The sequence below is a fragment of the Miscanthus floridulus genome, chromosome 18 (assembly GCF_019320115.1).
Source record: "Miscanthus floridulus cultivar M001 chromosome 18, ASM1932011v1, whole genome shotgun sequence".
Lineage (NCBI taxonomy): Eukaryota > Viridiplantae > Streptophyta > Magnoliopsida > Poales > Poaceae > Miscanthus > Miscanthus floridulus.
This window is the reverse complement of record NC_089597.1, coordinates 132,273,615-132,292,507: the sequence shown is the minus strand read 5'-3', so window position 1 is coordinate 132,292,507 and position 18,893 is coordinate 132,273,615. Positions and strand designations below refer to the sequence as shown.

Genomic DNA, 18,893 nt, shown 5'->3' with positions numbered 1-18,893 from the left:
AGATTCAGAGTTTGGTAATAATAATGTACTAATGTTTGAATTCGATTTTAGTTGGAGGGACCTTCCTGAGGCAGATGACGACATGTGTATCCTGCTCGAGTTGCAGAAGCTGCCTCCGAAGAGGCTAGCCATGTTGCTCGTCTTCCATGACTCTGATGCCTCCTCGTACTCCACCATCATTGCATTCTGTTTATTGCTTTTTAATTCTGATGATGATTTTAAGGTTTTATTGGTTGCTAATAGTAATGCCAGTTCGTCTTCTGAGAACCCATCCAGGAAAAAATGCTAAATATCAATCGTCACCATATAAAAGAATGCTAAACACTAGTACCATCGCCATATAAAAGAATGCCAAATACTAGTGCATGAATATTTGTCCAGAAATGCTAGCATTGAAGGGTTGGGACTTGTGGTAGTAAAAGCGCTCTATTGGTTAAAAAAAAGCTTTTCCATTAGTTAAAAAAAACAATCTCTGCATATAAGCAGGTGGAACTGAAAGTGAAACGTGACATCTTCAGAAATTGCATCCATGTGCATGTCGACGGTCACGCCGGGGTGCTGTTGTGCCTGCTGCTAGATCTGGCGATGCACACGGATGACGACGACGACGGTGATGGATAAGTCTCATGTGTGGCTGGTTTTTGTGGGGCTATGATGCTCACATGGTCATAGTCTTTGTGGCTGTTTTTCTATTTTTAGGACAGCATCTTAGACTAGAGGACAGCATCTTAGAGGACAGCATCTTAGACTAGAGGACAGCATCTTAGCTAGGACAGCATATTAGCATCTTAGACTAGCATCTTGGCATATGCTTGGCTGGTTAGCAGCCTATAAATATGTAACCCCAATCCCTCAGGTTGGTATGGCATTTGTGTGAGCTTGTGTGAGAAATAGACAAGAAAATTGCTCCAACTCCTAGTGTCATCCTCTCTCGATGAGAGTAAGAATTCTCCTACTACCAAGAGTGAGAATTCAGCGACTAACAAGTGGTATCAGAGCCGTATTATCCTGTAGCCTGAGCATCTCTTGCTCATCCTCTCTCTCAGCCCCACAACAGCCCCAGCTGTTGGCTGCAGCAGCTCCTCCGGCCGCTCCTGTTCACTCCTCTCCTAGCTCGTCTGAAGCAGCCCTCTCCCCACGCAGCAGCCCCCCGGTAGCGCGTCATGTCCGCAGGGCAGTCTCAGCGCTCGGTCGCCTCGAGCACGCGGCGTCGACAGGAGGCCGAACTTGCCGCGGCAGAGGAACGCGAGCGAGCGGCGGCAGAGACCGCTGCGGCGGCGGCAAGGGCGTCGAGGCTGGCAGCGGCGGAGCTGGCAGCAGCCAGAGCGGAGGCGGAGGCAGCGGCGGCGGCGAATGCAGCGCGTGCGGCAGCAGCAGAGGTCGAGGCTCTGCGCGGCAGCATCGGCAGCTCCATTTCCGCTGACGACACCGCCGACGCGGACCTCGAGCTGCTAGGGAGGGAGGCAGCGCGAGCGCGGGCGGCGCAGTGGGCAGCCGCGCACGTCCACGAGCGTGGCGGTAGCCCAGACAGGCGCGGACGCGCTGGCAGCGCTCCTGGAGGAGGCGCGCACGGCGGTGGCGCTCCTGGGGCAGTCGCGCACTCCTACGAGCGCGGCGGCAGCCCAGACAGGCGCGGATGCGCCGGTGGCGCTCCTGCAGGAGGCGCGCACGGCGGCGGCGCTCCTGGAGGAGGCGCGCACGGCAACGGTGGCGGACGGGTCGATGGAGAGCGCGGCCTTCACAGGCAGCGTGGCTCTCTCTCCCCGAATCGGTACCGACGGGTCGATGGAGAGCGCGGCCTTCACAGGCAGCGTGGCTCTCTCTCCCCGGATCGGTACCGTGGTTACCACGGGCTCTAGGCTGTTGTCAGGGACGTCGGTCCCGGCGGTGGATGGCCTACCCTCACCAAGACCAACTACGTCGAGTGGGCTGCGGTGATGAGGGTAAAGCTCCAGGTACGGCACATGTGGGAGGCAGTCCGGTATGGCGACGTCGACTACGACCTAGATCGACGGGCGCTGGATGCTCTCATCGCTGCAGTCCCGCCCGAGATGCAGTTCTCGCTTACCAGCAAGCGGACTGCCAAGGAGGCTTGGGACGCCATCGCTGCGGCACGCATCGGCAGCGATCGCGCCCGCAAGTCCACACTGCAGGCACTTCGCAAGGAGTGGGAGAACCTGGCCTTCAAGCCAGGTGAGGACGTTGATGACTTTGCTCTCCGTCTCAACACTCTGTTGCAGAAGATGGTGTAGTTCGGCGACGACACCTACGGCGAGGAGAGAGCTGTCGAAAAGCTCTTCCGCTGCGTCCCCGAGAAGTACAAGCAGATGGCTCGCTCGATCGAGTCGCTGCTGGATCTCTCCACGATGTCGATCGAGGAGGCGATAGGTCGCCTCAAGGTCGTCGACAGTGATGAGCCACAGTCCCTCTTGGGGCCCATCACCAATGGCGGGAAGCTCCTTCTCACTCGGGAGCAGTGGCTTGCCAGCCAGGGTGACCGGAGGAAGGGGGAGCCTTCTTCCGCGACAGGCGGCCGCAAGCGTGGCAAGCCACGCAAGGCGCGCAGAGACGCCTAGGCCGGGGCGCGAGGACGTGCCGAGGGTGATGCCCGCGGAGGCGCCCAGGGCGGCGCCGCCGGCAGGCACAAGCCGGCACGAGACGACGCCTGCCGCAACTGCGGCCAGCTTGGCCATTGGGCCAAGGACTGTCGACAGCCACGACGCGGCCAGGCCCACGTCGCACAGGCGGAGGAGGAGCCGGCTCTATTCATGGCACATGCCAGCATCGAGCTACCTCCAGCGGCACCGGCCGCAGCGGCTCTCCTCCACCTTGACGAGCCAAAAGCACACGCCCTCCTCGGCGACAGCTCCGGCAACGACAAGACTGACGGGTGGTGCCTCGACACCGGCGCCACCCATCACATGACCGGTCGACGGGAGTTCTTCACCGAGCTTGACTCTAGCGTCCGAGGCTCCGTCAAGTTTGGGGATGCCTCCGGCGTGGAGATCAAGGGCATCGGCTCCATCATCTTCACCGCCATGTCTGGTGAGCACAGGCTACTCACTGGAGTCTACTACATCCCCGCGTTGAGGAACTCCATCATCAGCTTGGGACAGCTGGATGAGAACGGTTCGCGTGTGGTGGTTGAGGACGGAGTCATGAGGATTTGGGATCGTCGTCGCCGCCTTCTTGCCAAGGTATCCAGAAGCGCAAATCGACTCTACGTCCTTAACGTGCAGGTGGCACAACCCCTCTATCTCACTGCTCGTCGGGACGACGAGGCGTGGCAGTGGCACGAGCGTTTCAGGCACCTTCACTTTGAGGCCCTGAAGTGGCTCAGTGCCACAGAGATGGTGCGAGGCCTGCCGTGCCTCGACCATGTGGAGCAGCTCTGCGACGTCTGCGTGTTGACAAAGCAGAGGCGACTCCCCTTTCCCCAGCGGGCGAGCTTTCGAGCCAAGGAGAGGCTCGAGCTTGTGCACGGGGACTTGTGTGGCCCAGTGACACCGGCCACACCGGGAGGACGACGCTACTTCCTGCTGCTCGTCGACGACCTCTCCCGCTACATGTGGGTGATGGTCCTCGGCAGCAAGAGAGAGGCTGCGGACGCCATCAGGCGCGCGCAGGCTACTACGGAGGCGGAGTGCGGCCACAAGCTGCGCGTGCTGTGCACCGACAACGGCGGCGAATTCACGGCGGCTGAATTCGCGTCGTACTACGCTGACGAGGGCATTCAGCGCCACTACTCCGCGCCGTACAGCCCGCAGCAGAACGGCGTCGTCGAGCGGCGCAACCAGACGGTTGTGGGGATGGCTCAGGCCCTCCTCAAGCAGAGGGGGATGTCGGCTATCTTCTGGGGAGAGGCGGTGGTGACGGCCGTCTACATCCTCAACCACTCGCCTACCAAGGCGCTCGACGGCAGGACGCCGTACGAGGCTTGGCATGGGCACAAGCCGGCGGTCTCCCACTTGTGGGTCTTCGGCTGCCTCGCGTTCGCCAAGGAGCTTGGCCACATCAGCAAGCTCGACGACAGGAGCACTCCGGGAGTGTTCATCGGCTACGCGGAGGGCTCGAAGGCCTACCGCATCCTCGACCCGAAGACACAGCGTGTGCGCACGGCGCGCGACGTTGTGTTCGACGAAGGGCGAGGATGGGCGTGGGACAAGGCAGTGGACGACGGCTCGGCTCCGACGTACGACGACTTCACTGTCGAGTACGTCCACTTCGAGGGAGCTGGGGGAGTAGGCAGTTCTTCTTCGGCGAGCGCATCTACCCCAGTCTCCGAGCCTCCACCGACCCCGGCACCTGCTACTCCGACAGCACCACGCTCTCCAGCCAGGACCTCGGCTGCGATGAGCTCTTCGCCGGCTCCACCACAGCCGGCAACGCCACGCACTCCAGCACCGACAGGCACCACTCCGGGCACGTCTACTCCACCACCAGCTCGTGTCGAGCACGGCCCGGTTGAGCTCGCTACTCCGCTCTCTCACGACGAGTAGCGTCGACGCGTACCACGACGGCGAGCCGTTGCGGTACCGTACGGTGGAGAACCTTCTCGGCGACCAGCCGGTGCCGGGACCGGTGCCTCACGACCTGGAGGCGCAGTTGCACCTTGCGTGTGACGACGGGGAGCCTCGGTCGTTTGTAGAGGCTGAGAGACACGCGGCATGGCGCGCCGCGATGCAGTTGGAGATGGATGCGGTTGAGAAGAACCGCACCTGGGAGCTTGCTGACCTTCCTCGTGGTCACCGCGCGATCACCCTTAAGTGGGTGTACAAGTTGAAGAGGGATGAAGCCAGCGCCATCGTCAAGCACAAGGCTCGCTTGGTGGCACGAGGTTTCGTGCAGCAGGAGGGGGTCGACTTCGACGACGCCTTTGCTCCCGTGGCACGGATGGAGTCCGTGCGACTCCTCCTTGCGCTAGCTGCCCAGGAGGGCTGGCGTGTTCATCACATGGACGTCAAGTCGGCGTTCCTTAACGGCGACTTGAAGGAGGAGGTCTACGTGCACCAGCCGCCGGGATTTGCGATCCCCGGCAAAGAGGGCAAGGTGCTCCGCCTGCGCAAGGCCCTCTATGGCTTGCGGCAGGCACCGAGGGCGTGGAATGCCAAGCTAGATTCCACGCTAAAGGGGATAGGCTTCGAGCAAAGCCCGCACGAGGCGGCCATCTACCGACGGGGCAATGGAGGTAATGCCCTGCTGGTGGGTGTCTACGTCGACGACTTGGTGATCACCGGCACCAAGGATGCGGAGGTGGCGGCATTCAAGGAAGAGATGAAGGCCACCTTCCAGATGAGTGACCTGGGGCCTCTCTCCTTCTACCTGGGAATCGAGGTGCACCAGGATGACTCCGGGATCACGCTTCGACAGACCGCCTACGCCAAGCGCGTCGTTGAGCTAGCTGGGCTCACCGACTGCAACCCAGCTCTCACTCCGATGGAGGAGAGGCTGAAGCTGAGCCGCGACAGCACGACGGAGGAGGTGGACGCTACGCAGTACCGGCGTCTTGTGGGGAGCCTTCGCTACCTCGCCCACACACGGCCGGACTTGGCATTCTCCGTCGGCTACGTTAGTCGGTTCATGCAGCGACCGACGACGGAGCACCAGCAGGCTATGAAGAGGATCATCCGCTACGTTGCGGGGACTCTCGACCACGGCCTCTACTACCCGAGGTGCCCTGGGGCGGCACACTTCGTCGGGTACAGCGACAGCGACCACGCCGGTGACATCGACACCAGCAAGAGCACGAGCGGGGTCCTCTTCTTCCTCGGCAAGTGCCTCGTTAGCTGGCAGTCGGTCAAGCAACAGGTGGTGGCCCTGTCCAGCTGCGAGGCCGAGTACATAGCGGCCTCCACCGCTTCGACTCAGGCGCTCTGGCTCGCTCGACTGCTTGGTGATCTCCTCGGCAGAGACACTAGAGCGGTGGAGCTCAGGGTGGACAGCAAGTCCGCTCTGGCCCTGGCAAAGAACCTCGTGTTCCACGAACGCAGCAAGCACATCCGGGTGAGGTACCACTTCATCCGAGGCTGTTTGGAGGAAGGGAGCATCAAGGCGAGCTACATCAACACCAAGGACCAGCTTGCGGACCTGCTCACCAAGCCCCTTGGGAGGATCAACTTCCTTGAGCTCTGCTCTAGGACCGGGATGGTTCAACTCTCCCACAAGACGACACACAAGACTTAGGGGGAGAATGATGGATAAGTCTCATGTGTGGTTGGTCTTTGTGGGGCTATGATGCTCACATGGTCATGGTCCTTGTGGCTGTTTTTCTGTTTTTAGGACAACATCTTAGACTAGAGGACAGCATCTTAGAGGACAGCATCTTAGAGGACAGCATCTTAGACTAGAGGACAGCATCTTAGCTAGGACAGCATATTAGCATCTTAGACTAGCATCTTAGACTAGCATCTTGGCATATGCTTGGCTGGCTAGCAGCCTATAAATATGTAACCCCAACCCCTCAGGTTGGTATGACATTTGTGTGAGCTTGTGTGAGAAATAGACAAAAAAAATTGCCCCAACTCCTAGTGTCATCCTCTCTCGATGAGAGTAAGAATTCTCCCTACCCAGAGTGAGAATTCAGCGACTAACAGACGGGGAGGAGCGCTTGCCGGTGCTAGAGGTGGATGCCGCTGCTGGAGGTTGAGGCCGGCGTGGAGTCGGTAGACGACGCTTGCGGGTCCACCTCAAGCTCCCCGTCGTCGTCCCTGTGCCATCGTCAGATCTAGCAGCGGCCCTCCCGGCGTGACCGTCGCCGCCGCCATGCTCATGGTGGATGGATCGGATGGAGATGAGATCGGTCGAGGAGGGATTTTGTGTACTCTGGGTCCAGGAGATGTCCGTTTATGTAATTCAGTTTGCCCAAGGGCTTGTAATTCAGTAGCGCTATTCTATAGCAGCTCTAGGTCTGAACTGTAAAGATATCCTTTCATCTGGGTGTAACGCTATTCTATGGAGATGAAATCCCTGTCTTAGGGCCAGCGATTTGCCTGGACAATGAAGTCGTTTTTTCCATCTTAAAAAAACAAAACAATGACATTTCATTTCGTTTTTCGTTGTGGATATTGTCGGGCATTACAGGATAGAAACAATGACATTTCATTTCGTTGTGGATATTCAGCCTGTTTGTTTGTTGGTTTCAGTCAGGGCTTATCAGCCATGGTACAGTATTTTTCTCTCACAACAAACCAGCACCAACCGAACTTATCAGCCCAGAAACCAACCAGCGAACAGGCTGGTTGTGGTTGTCAGGCATTACAGGATACAAACAATTTTCAGAGTGTAACTCAACAACTCAGATTCTCAACAACTACTGTTCAAAATGGACTGTAGCTTAATGTTACACATAATTATACAATCGGAAATAATTTGAGTTGCAAATCCTGACACAAGCTACAAGGCCCCCAGAACATTCAACTTAACTGCAGGGGGGGCTTTGTCCTTGATGTACGATCTAATGGCCAAGAGCGTTTTCCCAGACTCCATAACCATAACAGAGCACCGTGGAAGAAGACCCAAGGTGGTGTCCAATGTAAGGCAATCAAGTGATGCAGCATTCTCAAGAATATAGCATGCTAGCTCAACCAAGCTCTTTGCGGAGCAGAAGCCATTGATCGTCAGAGTCTTGAGGCTGTTGTGGCGTTGTCCTGCCATCTGCCTCAGAGGCGAGGGATCTCCAACAATCGAGCCATGCTGCATCCATAACTGTGACACCTGAAGATTTTTTTTAAAAAAATGCCAGAATTAATAGTTCTGCCATATAGATACACACAAAAAAGAAAAAATTACTAGTTACCATTGCAGGATAAACAATGACTTACTCCCAAGACAAAACTCTCCAGGGAAGGTGCGGCATCAATAAAAGAAACCACCGAGAAGCAGTCATAAGCACTGGAAAACGCAGCTCCACATAGAGTAATACCCAAGAACCTGAGATGTAGGAATTTGCTCGGCAACATCGGTGTGCCAACCACCTGCATAAATATGTTTCAGACTCCTAATATATAACCAGTTAACCACTTCACTAGACTACAATCACCCAGAATCACTAATCTACAATCACCAAGGAATCCACTAATCTACAATCACCCAAGAGTTAACAAAATACCTCATAAGACGAACTAATAGAAAGAGTTTCCAGATTTGGCACAACGGAAGGAAGCTTGACACAAGCATAAGAGATGGCACACTCCATGCTCAGTGTTATGTACTTCACATGCAATGATCCTGCAAGTGAGACTTGTACTTGGCCATATGATGAAAAGTGAAAAGTGGAGATATTTGGAGCTTCGATCTCTATCACTTGCAGTTTGTCACATTCACACACACTGAGACAGCTGAGCCGCTTCATAAGAAAAGGTATATTCAGGCAACCTATCTTGTTGCAATAAAGTAAATTCAAGTCCTCCAAAGCAGTGGAATTCAAAAGGAGGCATCCTAACTCATCCCCTGTGATTCGCACCTGATGGAGACTCGAAGTTGTCAGTTTTTTCAAGCAATCAAGTCCAGCAGTGCTACTGAAGGTGCACCGAGAAAGGTGTAGATGCCGAATTGAGTTTCCACTTCCATTAGATAAAAGTGAGGATGGGAAACAGTATTTTGAGTTGTAACGAGGTGGCACTAGGGTGAGTTCTTCAAGCTCTGGGGTAACAACATTCTTGAGCCAACTATTGAGATAACAATGGGCGTCGGCGTTGTAACCAAAGAATTCAATCTTCAGACTCTTCAAGCCAACACCAGAATGTTTTTTCAGGATGTGGTCAACTGTGCTGTTAAAATCCCTTGTTATTTCATCCTTGCCATCCAAGCCCAGTGATGTTTTGCTGAATGTAATGTTGGGACAGCATCTCCAAGAATCTAAAAAGGCACGAGACACAAGGGCAGCACGGGCAGCGTCTCAGAGTGGCATTAGGGAATGAATATGACGCCATATATATCCTGCATGCACAAGCATGGGCTAAAAGTTAAATTTTGGTAACGATAAACAAGTTTAGACTGCAGTGGTGATTTATTCACACTATAGGGGCCACACAACCCCACAACTAAAATCAAATAAAACTGACCTCTAACAAAATCCCGTGAAAAAAATGCTACCTCCATCCCTTAATATTTGATGTTGGTTAGTTGAACATCAAAAATCAATGAGGGAGGGAGTATACCTATTACTACTAATGCCTGCTGCTTAAAACACTGCTCTGCTACCCAGAAACAATATAATGACCTCTAAAAATATTGTCTTATTAGGTTCAAAAAAACAAAATGTGTCTTACAACAACCTGTCAACCTCCTGTTCTCCTACAGGGAAATTTCGGTAACACCCAACCCTCATTGTCTTAGTTCTATCGATCACCAAGGCCAAATGAAGCTGCACCACATGTTATATTTGTCAGACACCTGGGGGCTAATTTGGTCACGAGCACAAAGTTGGAAAAAGTAATGTTGGAGAAACATTAAGCTTGGTGACAGAGAAAGCTGCAGAGGAGCTCGTGTGAACATACTGATGCAGCCACGGCAAATGTGTAGGCTTAGAAAAGGGGAGGGGGTCGCATCAGAGGTTGTCGACAGTGGCTCGATCTGCCACTAAAGAATCCCTTCTAATCCACAGGTAGTTAACTAGTCGTAGCAAAAGAAGCACATCTGATAAGAAAAATTGCAACAAGACGCCTACAGGCTCTACTCCTTATGACATACTAATGGCAGTTTTCTGCTAGAGGGTAAACTGGTAAAGGCTGGACAAAGTAGAGGTGTGATGTAGTATAGCACAGCTAACAAAGATCACATTCATCGGTTCATGAGATTTTACAAGCTAGCACAGATCCACGAGTTTATACAGTTAGACCAGCCATGGTGATGTTTCTTTACTGCTTCAAATATATCAGTTGATAGTCAAATCCTTGATTCCCCACCCAGCCAACTTAAATGTAGTATAAACACTCATGTATATCCAGTAAAGTTATCCAACATGTTCCACTGTAAAGAAATTGTTTGCAATGCACTAGTGTCCTCTAGTTATCTGCATATATGGCTTCCATTATCAGCATTACCGTACCTCTGGGAGGTCTGGTCCTGAATATCTCGTTTTGTTTCCACCTTTTGGACTGCCATTATCCTTGTGGCTAGATCTCTTCCCATTACCAAATGAAGAAACCAACCCATCTGCAATTAAACACATCTTGGTTATGACAATAAAGGGCGTACCCAGTGCAGAGAGCTCCCGCTCTGTGCGGGGTCTGGGGAAGGGTGTCAGTGGCAAGCCTTACCTTCGCCTGTGCAATGAGAGGAGACCGCGACTCGAACCCGGGACCTTCCGGTCACAGGCGGTAAGACTCTACCGCTTACACCAGGCCCGCCCTTCATCTTGGTTAGGACAATAGAACAAGAAAAGCACACTGATGCATATGCAGGTGCAATTTGTTTGTCAACCAAATGTTGTGCAACTAAACAGGCTTCATAACCCATCACTTGTGTCAGCATATGTATGCGTTCTTGGAAGAGATTACAATGTTTCCCAAGTTTTATCAGTTATGTACAGTCCAAATGAACACTGGAGTGGAGTGCACCAACCAGGGAGATAGTGAACCCTAGCCCCAGCCCCAGCCCCCATTGCCCTCCTCCCAATTCCCAGCACCAACCTTATACTGAGCCAAACAAGGTATTGGCATACATGCTACTTTCTCCGCATGGCCACAAATCTAATGCAATGCTTACTCGCTGTAGTGTTTGGTTGGATACTGAAGAGCACTCTATAAAAAGTTACTATTAATACTGGATGCATGTTTTTTTCCCTCTTGAAATCTCCAGGGAACCAAAGTTTCCAATGGAGCCTCCTTGTGGTATTTAGAGTCAAATGAAAACATTAGCTAGCCAGCTTATAGAAGAATATAGAGGAAAGGGGCAGTCTTTCTATGTATCAGCAAAATAATCTTTTGCTGGGCTCGGATATATAGATGTAAAAAAAAATGTGCTTGGTCTCCTAGTAGGAAAAAAAAGAGTCTAACTTTGTATCCACCAAAGTAAGGATTTTTTTTTTTTTTTGGGGGGGGGGGGGGGGGGGGGGGGGGTGTTGGATTTTAATAGAGGTGGAGAGGGCTTACTAGGGTCTCGAATCTGGCCAGGCCGCCGACGCCGCTCCCATTGCTGCCGCCGCCGCCGAAAGGAAATGAGGTGATTTAGAGCCAGCAGCCCCATGAAAGGACGATGGCTGGGATTGAGACGGCGGGCCGGCTTCCTGGCTCGCGCGTGCTCAGAATCCTGTCTTCGCCCAGCAAGGCAGCGCAGGTAGACGACGAAGAGTCGAAGACCCCAAAATATTCGTGGGGTGCATATGAGAGGAGAGAGCAGAGCAGCGGGGACGGGAGGTTTCAGGATTTTGCTTGATTTCGTCCCGTAAAACCACCATTAGAGCTGCCCTTAGAAATCAGTCCGGAGACAGTAAATAAGGATTCAAATAGGAGTAAATAAAGATCCATATAGCACTTCAGTTTTTTTTTGACGATTAATAGCACCTCAGGGTTTCAAACAGGTCATTACCTGTTCAAGTTAAAGAAAACAGCCTATTTCCTACCCGTCTGTGCTTATTGAGGTTTTACATCAAACTTAAAATGGTTTAACTTAGAACAAACTAAAACATCACTTATTTTTGGAACGGAGGTAATATTTCCGTCCCTTATGCCTGCTTATTGAGGTAATCCCAGTCACTAGTCAGTGAAGGAAGTACTCAAGTCTGTACATTGAGTTCAGCCTGAAAAAAGGAAACCCATTTGCTATAATACATTTGCTGACTTTGCAATAACGTTTGAGATAATCGACTTGCTGGTTTCGCCTAATGCCATGCGTGACGCAACCATTCCAAGCGATGGAGAACAAGCACAAGAATAACGCACAAAACAATTTCAGCTTGCCAGCCGGGCTTCGGCTACACAACCCAAAAAAGGAAAATCCTGGGATGGTCATGACAGAAAAATGTGCGCATAAGATCAGAAATCCCAGCGGCAACAGCATATACCTTTTTTAACAAAATTTTGTTTGAAGAGAAGTTCCATGTAAAGTACACAAGGTCGAAAATGGTGTCAACAAAGATGTTCGACCACGAAACTACAGTTTTCAGCACCTCCTTTCGCATCTATCTTTCTGCAAAAGTCACTTGTGAAGGGCTACCCTCAAATGCCTCATTCTAGATCCTCAAGGATTAACTAGTCTGGAGAGCCTCAGGTCTGCTTCTTCTTGGATTTGCTTCTCTGCGCAAACGAAGTGCCCTGCAAGGTAAAAGAGGGAAGGCGTGTCAACTCGTCACGGTCTCATTTCATGAAAGAAGTTTACCCCAGTTTATTGAGCAAGAACATACCTCCAGCCACTCATCCATGTTGGCATCAGTTGTTCCGGTTCCGAGCTCCACCTTGGGTGCCTTCTTTGTTTTCTACAAGATATTAGTTAAAAATGACTTAAAGAGAGCGATATACAAATCAGTGCACGCAATGAATTTTGGTATTAATCAGCGCCAAAACAAGTTGATGATAACTAAATACGAAAATTATGCACCACACAGCATTAGTGTATGATTTCAGTCTGTGTAGGGGTGTGTAGTCCACCTCTAGAGTAATATTCAACATTACCCCTTCAAGTAAACTTTTGACCATTGAATGTACTGGGATTCAGGTAAATCACAAAGAAACAACCTGAATTACCACCTCACTATGGTTTATTGAATGCTGAACAGCTTATATTTACTGAAGAAAGGTACAGATTACCCTAAGAAATTTAGAATACAGGATTACCTTCGAGAGCTGCTGAACCTGGCCATATGCCCACAATCCAAAGAGACCAAGAAGTGCAATTCCAAGGGTGATGAGGAACACAGACTCAACACTGAGTAAGCCTCCAGCCTCAACGACCTCGACAGTGCCATTGTAGAATACATTCTGGTAAGGGTGCTGGTCGATCTCATACACTATGTAACCAACCAGATCATAGGCTCCAGGCTGCAAGGGCACAAAACATTAGATATACATGGTAACAGAAACTGATGCATTGAAGGTAAAAGACACATGAATATCGTGAAATGAAATGTTTCAAAGGTAAAAGAAAATTTAACACACCTGCAAGAACTTGCTCACAACGAATTTATAGGGGAAGGTTGCTTGCACAGAAACAGGAACTGATGCATTGAAGAAATTCTGTAGAAAAAATAAAACAGGTGATAAAAAGTTGTTAATATCATTTTAAAAAGTGCCACAGTTAATTCAAAAAAAATGGCCAGATGATGTATATATCAAAAAGTGCCCCCAGTTACTTCAGCAAGAATAAAAGATGACAAACAATAAGGAGACTAAATTTCTTTCCTAACCTGAACAGTAAGGTTCTGGCCATACATACGATGGTCAAAAGGAAGATGGAGAGTTGAATGAACAGCAACAACATTCAAAGTTGATTCACCTGTAAACACAGTGTAAGCAAAGGATGAAAAGCGCACACAGGAATTAGCATGTCAACCAAATAGTGAAGGCGATAAAACCATAAGCCCAGAGTACCCAAAAAAGTGTTTTGGTGTGTGTGTGTGTGTGTGTGGGGGGGGGGGGGGGGGGGGGGGGGGGGGGGGGGGGGGGGATGTGGTTAACCTAATATGACCAACTAAAAGTGAAAGTATACAATTAAATTTGGGATGAACAGTATAGAAACATCCATCGAACAAAAATCAAACTGGTCTTTTAAGGGCCAACCATGCCTTGCAATCTATGTTCTCCATTTAGTTCAACAACAACCAAGTTTCTTTCAATAGTGACAACAAACATGATGACTACACAAAACTAGTAATATACAAACTAGCTGGCCAACATTGAATAACCAAATCAATTTTAGAACCACATGCTACCACAAATGGAAATGAACATGAACCTGCACTGAGTTACTACGCATTAACAAAACAATACATAGAACACATAAGCATGCAGTTAACAAATTCTGCATGAACAAACAGATGTAAGCAAAGCCCAAAGCAGCTACAAAGCCTTTTGGTCTCAATCAAGTTGGGGTAGACTAGAGATGGGACTCAACATGAGCAACCAGCAAAAAGGAAAAGTTGTATAGTATATAAATGGGAATTAATGCCAATTTGCTATAGAAAGAGAAAAGAAAGAAAGAAATGGGAGGGAAAATTATGGTTACCGTCATTTTGCAGACCAACTAGTAATTCAGTTTCTTCACCTGCTGGTACAACTGCAACAAAATAAAAAGGTAGGCATTATTGGTTACTGTGATCATGAGATAGACTATATATAATTAAAGGAACATCACATGCTGCAGGTATTCATGGAGTCCAGTTTAGAGTTTATCACAAGTGATAAATACAGAGACCATGGTGAATTATAAGATAAATAATGGATGCTACTTGAAAGTATACTCACTTTTGCCAGCATTTTTGGGGAAGACAACTACTGTCTCTACACCAGGAGCAGGGCTTAAAGGTCCATCACTGGAAACCTGTGTATCATCACCCACAATACCTAGATCAGCCCCTTCAACAACCTCAGCTGCAGCAGCATCTTCCTCCGATTCAGCTCTAGCAACTGTGCAAAGGGGAGGAAAGCTCAATTCAGTGCAAAAGACATGGTAAGGAAGGAAGGGTGTATGCGGAGTTGTATCAACTGTGGATATGGACAACATGAGACATTTGTTAAACAAGATACAGAAGATAAAACACATTCTATTTGCCAATTCAATAGTTTTACCAATCTTGGGTTGAGCAACAGGATAAAGCATACTTGCAGAGACAGTAACTTTTAGCATTAGCAACAATATCCACTTTGAGCTTCAGGCATAATAAGACCATTATTGCAGAAGTGAGTCAATGATAGAACACAAACAGAGAACTTATCCTAGCTGATTAAAAGACATGTGGTGCAAGCAGTTCATCATGATGAGTACTTGAAATTTAAACCCATGCTACTCACTTTAATTGTCTAATGTGAACGGTGACTGCAGCTTCTACTTTCATAAGCATTTGTTAGAGTCGCATGGGATTACTAAAAGGCACTGATGTTGTATTTTTAAAATTTTACCAACTGAAAAATTACAGTCTGCATGACAGCAATGAAACATTATCGAGAAATTCCGGAAAATTCCAATAACAGCCAATCCTCAGACGATTAGCTAGCAACATGCAAGCACAGATTCACCCATTTGAGGAAGTCAGCATCACATAAACTTCGCCCAAAATCCTGCCAACTAACGCTCCCCAAGACCCCCCAACCCGTCGCATCTAGGACCCCACTCTGTACATCCGACCAACGCGTCCCAAACCCCCTTCAAAACCACCGGTCTAACCCCCAACCGAGCACGCCCAAAGTCCCAATCCGCCGCAGCCCAGCCGAGCCCGATCAGCTCCATTTCCGCGCGCCGGAGAAGCGGCGCGCACAGATCTAGCGCGGAATTCACGACTAGCGGGGCGGATCTGCGTGGCGGGAAGCGAAGGAGGAGAGAAGGGAAGGGATGGGTACCTCGGGCGGTGAAGGGGGAGGCGGCGAGGAGGAAGGCGAGGAGGAGGGCGGTGAGCCAAACCCTAGTCGCCATGGCTGGACGGCCGGCGCAGATCGGATCGGATCGCGCGTGTCTGTGCTTGCGTTGCGTGCGCGAAGGGATGGGCGTGCGCGGCGCAGGTACAACTAGTTGTAGTTGTAGCAGTAGCAACCTAGCAGGACAGGAGGGGCCAGTCGCCGCGTGAGCACAACGAGGTCCACGCACGCAGTTGGATTAGGAAGCCGTCGCAGGCAGCTGCTGCCTTTGGTTTTTCCTTCCCGTGTTTTGTTTGGCACCACATTCAGGCACTGTTCAGAACACGGAAAAATGTTCTCCGTTCATGTGCTTTTTTTTGGAAAATTATACGAATCCCTATATGAAATTCATGCACGATATATATGCGTCTTGTGTCCAAACAGGAGATTATGTTCCTAATCATGTAACAAGGCCATACTTGCATAAGAGCATCTCCAGCGGTCCCTCTTTTCTAATCCTATGTAGTGACTATGACATCTAAGAGGAGATGAATTAGGCAACTTAAAAATCTAACTCTAAGGTATAGCATCTTTTTCTAACCATAGCAAAAACTATGCAAAAGATAAATTATCTAAATGTGTAACTACGGTTTACTAGTTTGTTGCTATCTCTACCGCAAAAAGAGTAAAACAATAAATGTAAATGCGGAAGCTAAAGAGCAAGGTAGAGATATGCAAACTCCCGTCGACGACTCCGATATTTTTATCGAAGTATCGAGAAGCACGCAAGCTTCCCCCTAGTCCCCGTTGGAGCCACTCGCAAGGAATCCCTCGCAAGGGCCAAGCTCCCGATCGGGTAACTCCGTGGATAGCCTCGGGTCTTCCCCACGCGCAAGTGAGTCTCCGACGTGCCTTCTGGCAAGCCTCTTCCGGATGCTCCCCGCCATCTTTAATATCAAGCTTCCGGCCGAAACGCCGCGAGCCTTGTTCCCTCCGGTACATGGTGGCGCCCACACCACAACCGTGGTTGGTGTGATCTCGTAAGACTACAAGCCCCTTCAATGTACAATAATGGTACGCGCAAGCACCGAGTGGTAAGAGGTATACAAATCTCACTAAACACTAGGCTTAAACCTAGAGCAAGCGCATAAGCGGTGGTCTAATCAACCTAAGCATTTCGCAAAGCACCTACGCTAATCACCTAATGAATCACTAAACACTATATAAGTGGAGATCACTAAAATGGTGTATCAACACCCTTGATATGTTTTCTCAGCTCCACCGTACTCAAATGGCCAGTTGGGGGTCTATTTATAAGCCCCACTGAGAAAATAACCGTTGGGGACGAAATCCTGCTTTTCTGCTACTGACCGGACTTTGTTGTCCTGCGTCTGGTCAATCTGCCGCCTGCGTCCAGTCCAGCGTCCGGTCACTGCTGTTGCCGAGCTTCTTGATCGGGGCGTCCAGTCACTGTGCTACCAGCGTCCGGTCCAACGTCCGATCACTTCTGTGAGCTCGTTTCTTCGCGATCTTACGTACGGTTTGATTCCTATCTTCATGCTTGGACTTTGCTTGATATCTTGGGTCTTCTATTGTGCTTCTAAGGTCTTGCTTATGGTGTTGATCATCGGATTATCACGTCGCATTCGTTCAAGTCACGTGAAAGCTCTAGTTTGGTTTTAGTGAATTAATGAAACCCTAAGTGCTAACCTAGTTTATCAAGTGATCATGACATAGGTAGCACACTTCAAGTAGAGAAGCTAATAAAGATCATAGCATGATAATGGTGATGGCATGGCGATGATCAAGGGCTTAAACTTGAAATGAAGAAAGAGAAAAACAAAAAGCTCAAGGCAAAGGTATAAACCATAAGAGCTATTTTGTTTTGGTGATCAAGACACTTAGAGAGTGTGATCACATTTAGGTTTGATAGCCGTACTATTAAGAGGGGTGAAACTCGTATCGGAATACGGTTATCAAAGTGCCACTAGATGCTCTAACTCATTGCATATGCATTTAGGATCTAGTGGAGTGCTAACACCCTTGATAATATTTGTGAAGATATGCTAACACATGTGCACAAGGTACTCGGCGGGATTCGGTGCTTTCGGGAAAATGAAATGCCTATATTCTATTACGCCGGATGCAAATTCTTGGTGGTTGGCACATTAGAGCAAGGGTGGAGAAGATAGAAGTGAGAACAGAGCTGATGCCAGTGTCGGTCCAGTGACCGGACGCTGGATCCAGAAGCACCAGACGCTGACTGCCTGCGTCCGGTCGCGTTGACTGTCGGGACAGTGGCTAGGGTTTACCACCGGACGCTAGCTGTGTCCGGTCGAGGTGGACCGGACGCGTCCGGTCGAGGAAAACCAGGTTTCGACCCTTACTGTACTCGACCGGACGCTGAGGTTCCAGCGTCCGGTCAGTTTATACCGGAGCGTCCGGTCAGGTCAAGTGACCGTTGGAATCAGGACACGTGGTCGTCTGCGAGCGACCGGACGCTGGGGTCCAGCGTCCGGTCAACACGACCGGAGCGTCCGGTCAGAACGCAGAGTACCCAGTGAAGGGGTACAACGGCTCTATTTGATGGGGGCTCTATTTATAGCCCCATGGCCGGCTCAAGGGAGAACTCTTGCACATTTTCATTGACATAGCAACCTTGTGAGCCTAGCCAAAGTACTCCCACTCATCTACATCATTGATTCATCATCATAGTGAGATTGGGAGTGATCCAAGTGCATTGCTTGAGTGATTGCATCTAGAGGCACTTAGTGATCGTGTTTCGCTACGGATTTCGCTTGTTACTCTTGGTGGTTGCCGCCACCTAGACGGCTTGGAGCAGCGAGGATCGTCGAGCGGAGGTGGTGATTGTCTCCGGCTCCGATCGTGGTGATTGTGAGGGGTTCTTGACCTTGTCCCCGGCGAAGAGCCAAAAGGTACTTTAGTGAATTGCTCGTGGCTTGTGTGATCCTCATCTTGTGTTGGTTGTGCGGCACCCTATTGAGGGTTTGGCGTGTGAAGCCAATTAGCGCGTGAACCTCCAAGTGAGTGAATCGCCACAACGAGGACTAGCTTGCCGGCAAGCAAGTGAACCTTGATAAAAATCATTGTGTTCATCCTTTGATTCTGAGGTGATTGGTCTCCATTGTTATTCATCTTTGTGATTGATTGGTACTTCATCTACACGGCGGTATAACTATCCTAATCACTCTCTTTACTTTACCGCAAACTAGTTGACAAGCTCTTTAGTGTAGCTAGTTGTGAGAGCTTGCTTGCTTGGTTGGTGTGGCTCTTTAGTTAGTCTTTGAGAGCACACTAACATAGGATAGTGTCTTTGCTATTGTGTGAATAGACACTATCTAAACTAGAATTGTGGTAGGTGGCTTGTATTTTAAGTAGGCTAGCGCA

The 18,893-nt window shown here is 50.0% G+C and overlaps 1 protein-coding gene and 1 pseudogene across 1 annotated transcript; both read right to left on the bottom strand.

Moving 5' to 3' along the window:
* Positions 1-7,130: 7,130 nt before the first annotated feature.
* Positions 7,131-11,454, bottom strand: LOC136521262 (putative F-box/LRR-repeat protein At3g42770; annotated as a pseudogene).
* A 497-nt stretch (positions 11,455-11,951) lies between these two features.
* On the bottom strand, positions 11,952-15,686 carry LOC136520661 (translocon-associated protein subunit alpha-like). Its single transcript, XM_066514261.1, has 8 exons — positions 15,492-15,686; positions 14,400-14,561; positions 14,161-14,211; positions 13,343-13,431; positions 13,095-13,172; positions 12,774-12,977; positions 12,344-12,415; positions 11,952-12,254 (listed from the first exon to the last, which is right to left on the bottom strand). Exons 1-8 carry the CDS (start codon positions 15,562-15,564, stop codon positions 12,207-12,209), a joined length of 777 nt encoding a protein of 258 aa, XP_066370358.1. The 5' UTR covers positions 15,565-15,686; the 3' UTR covers positions 11,952-12,206.
* Positions 15,687-18,893: the final 3,207 nt, after the last annotated feature.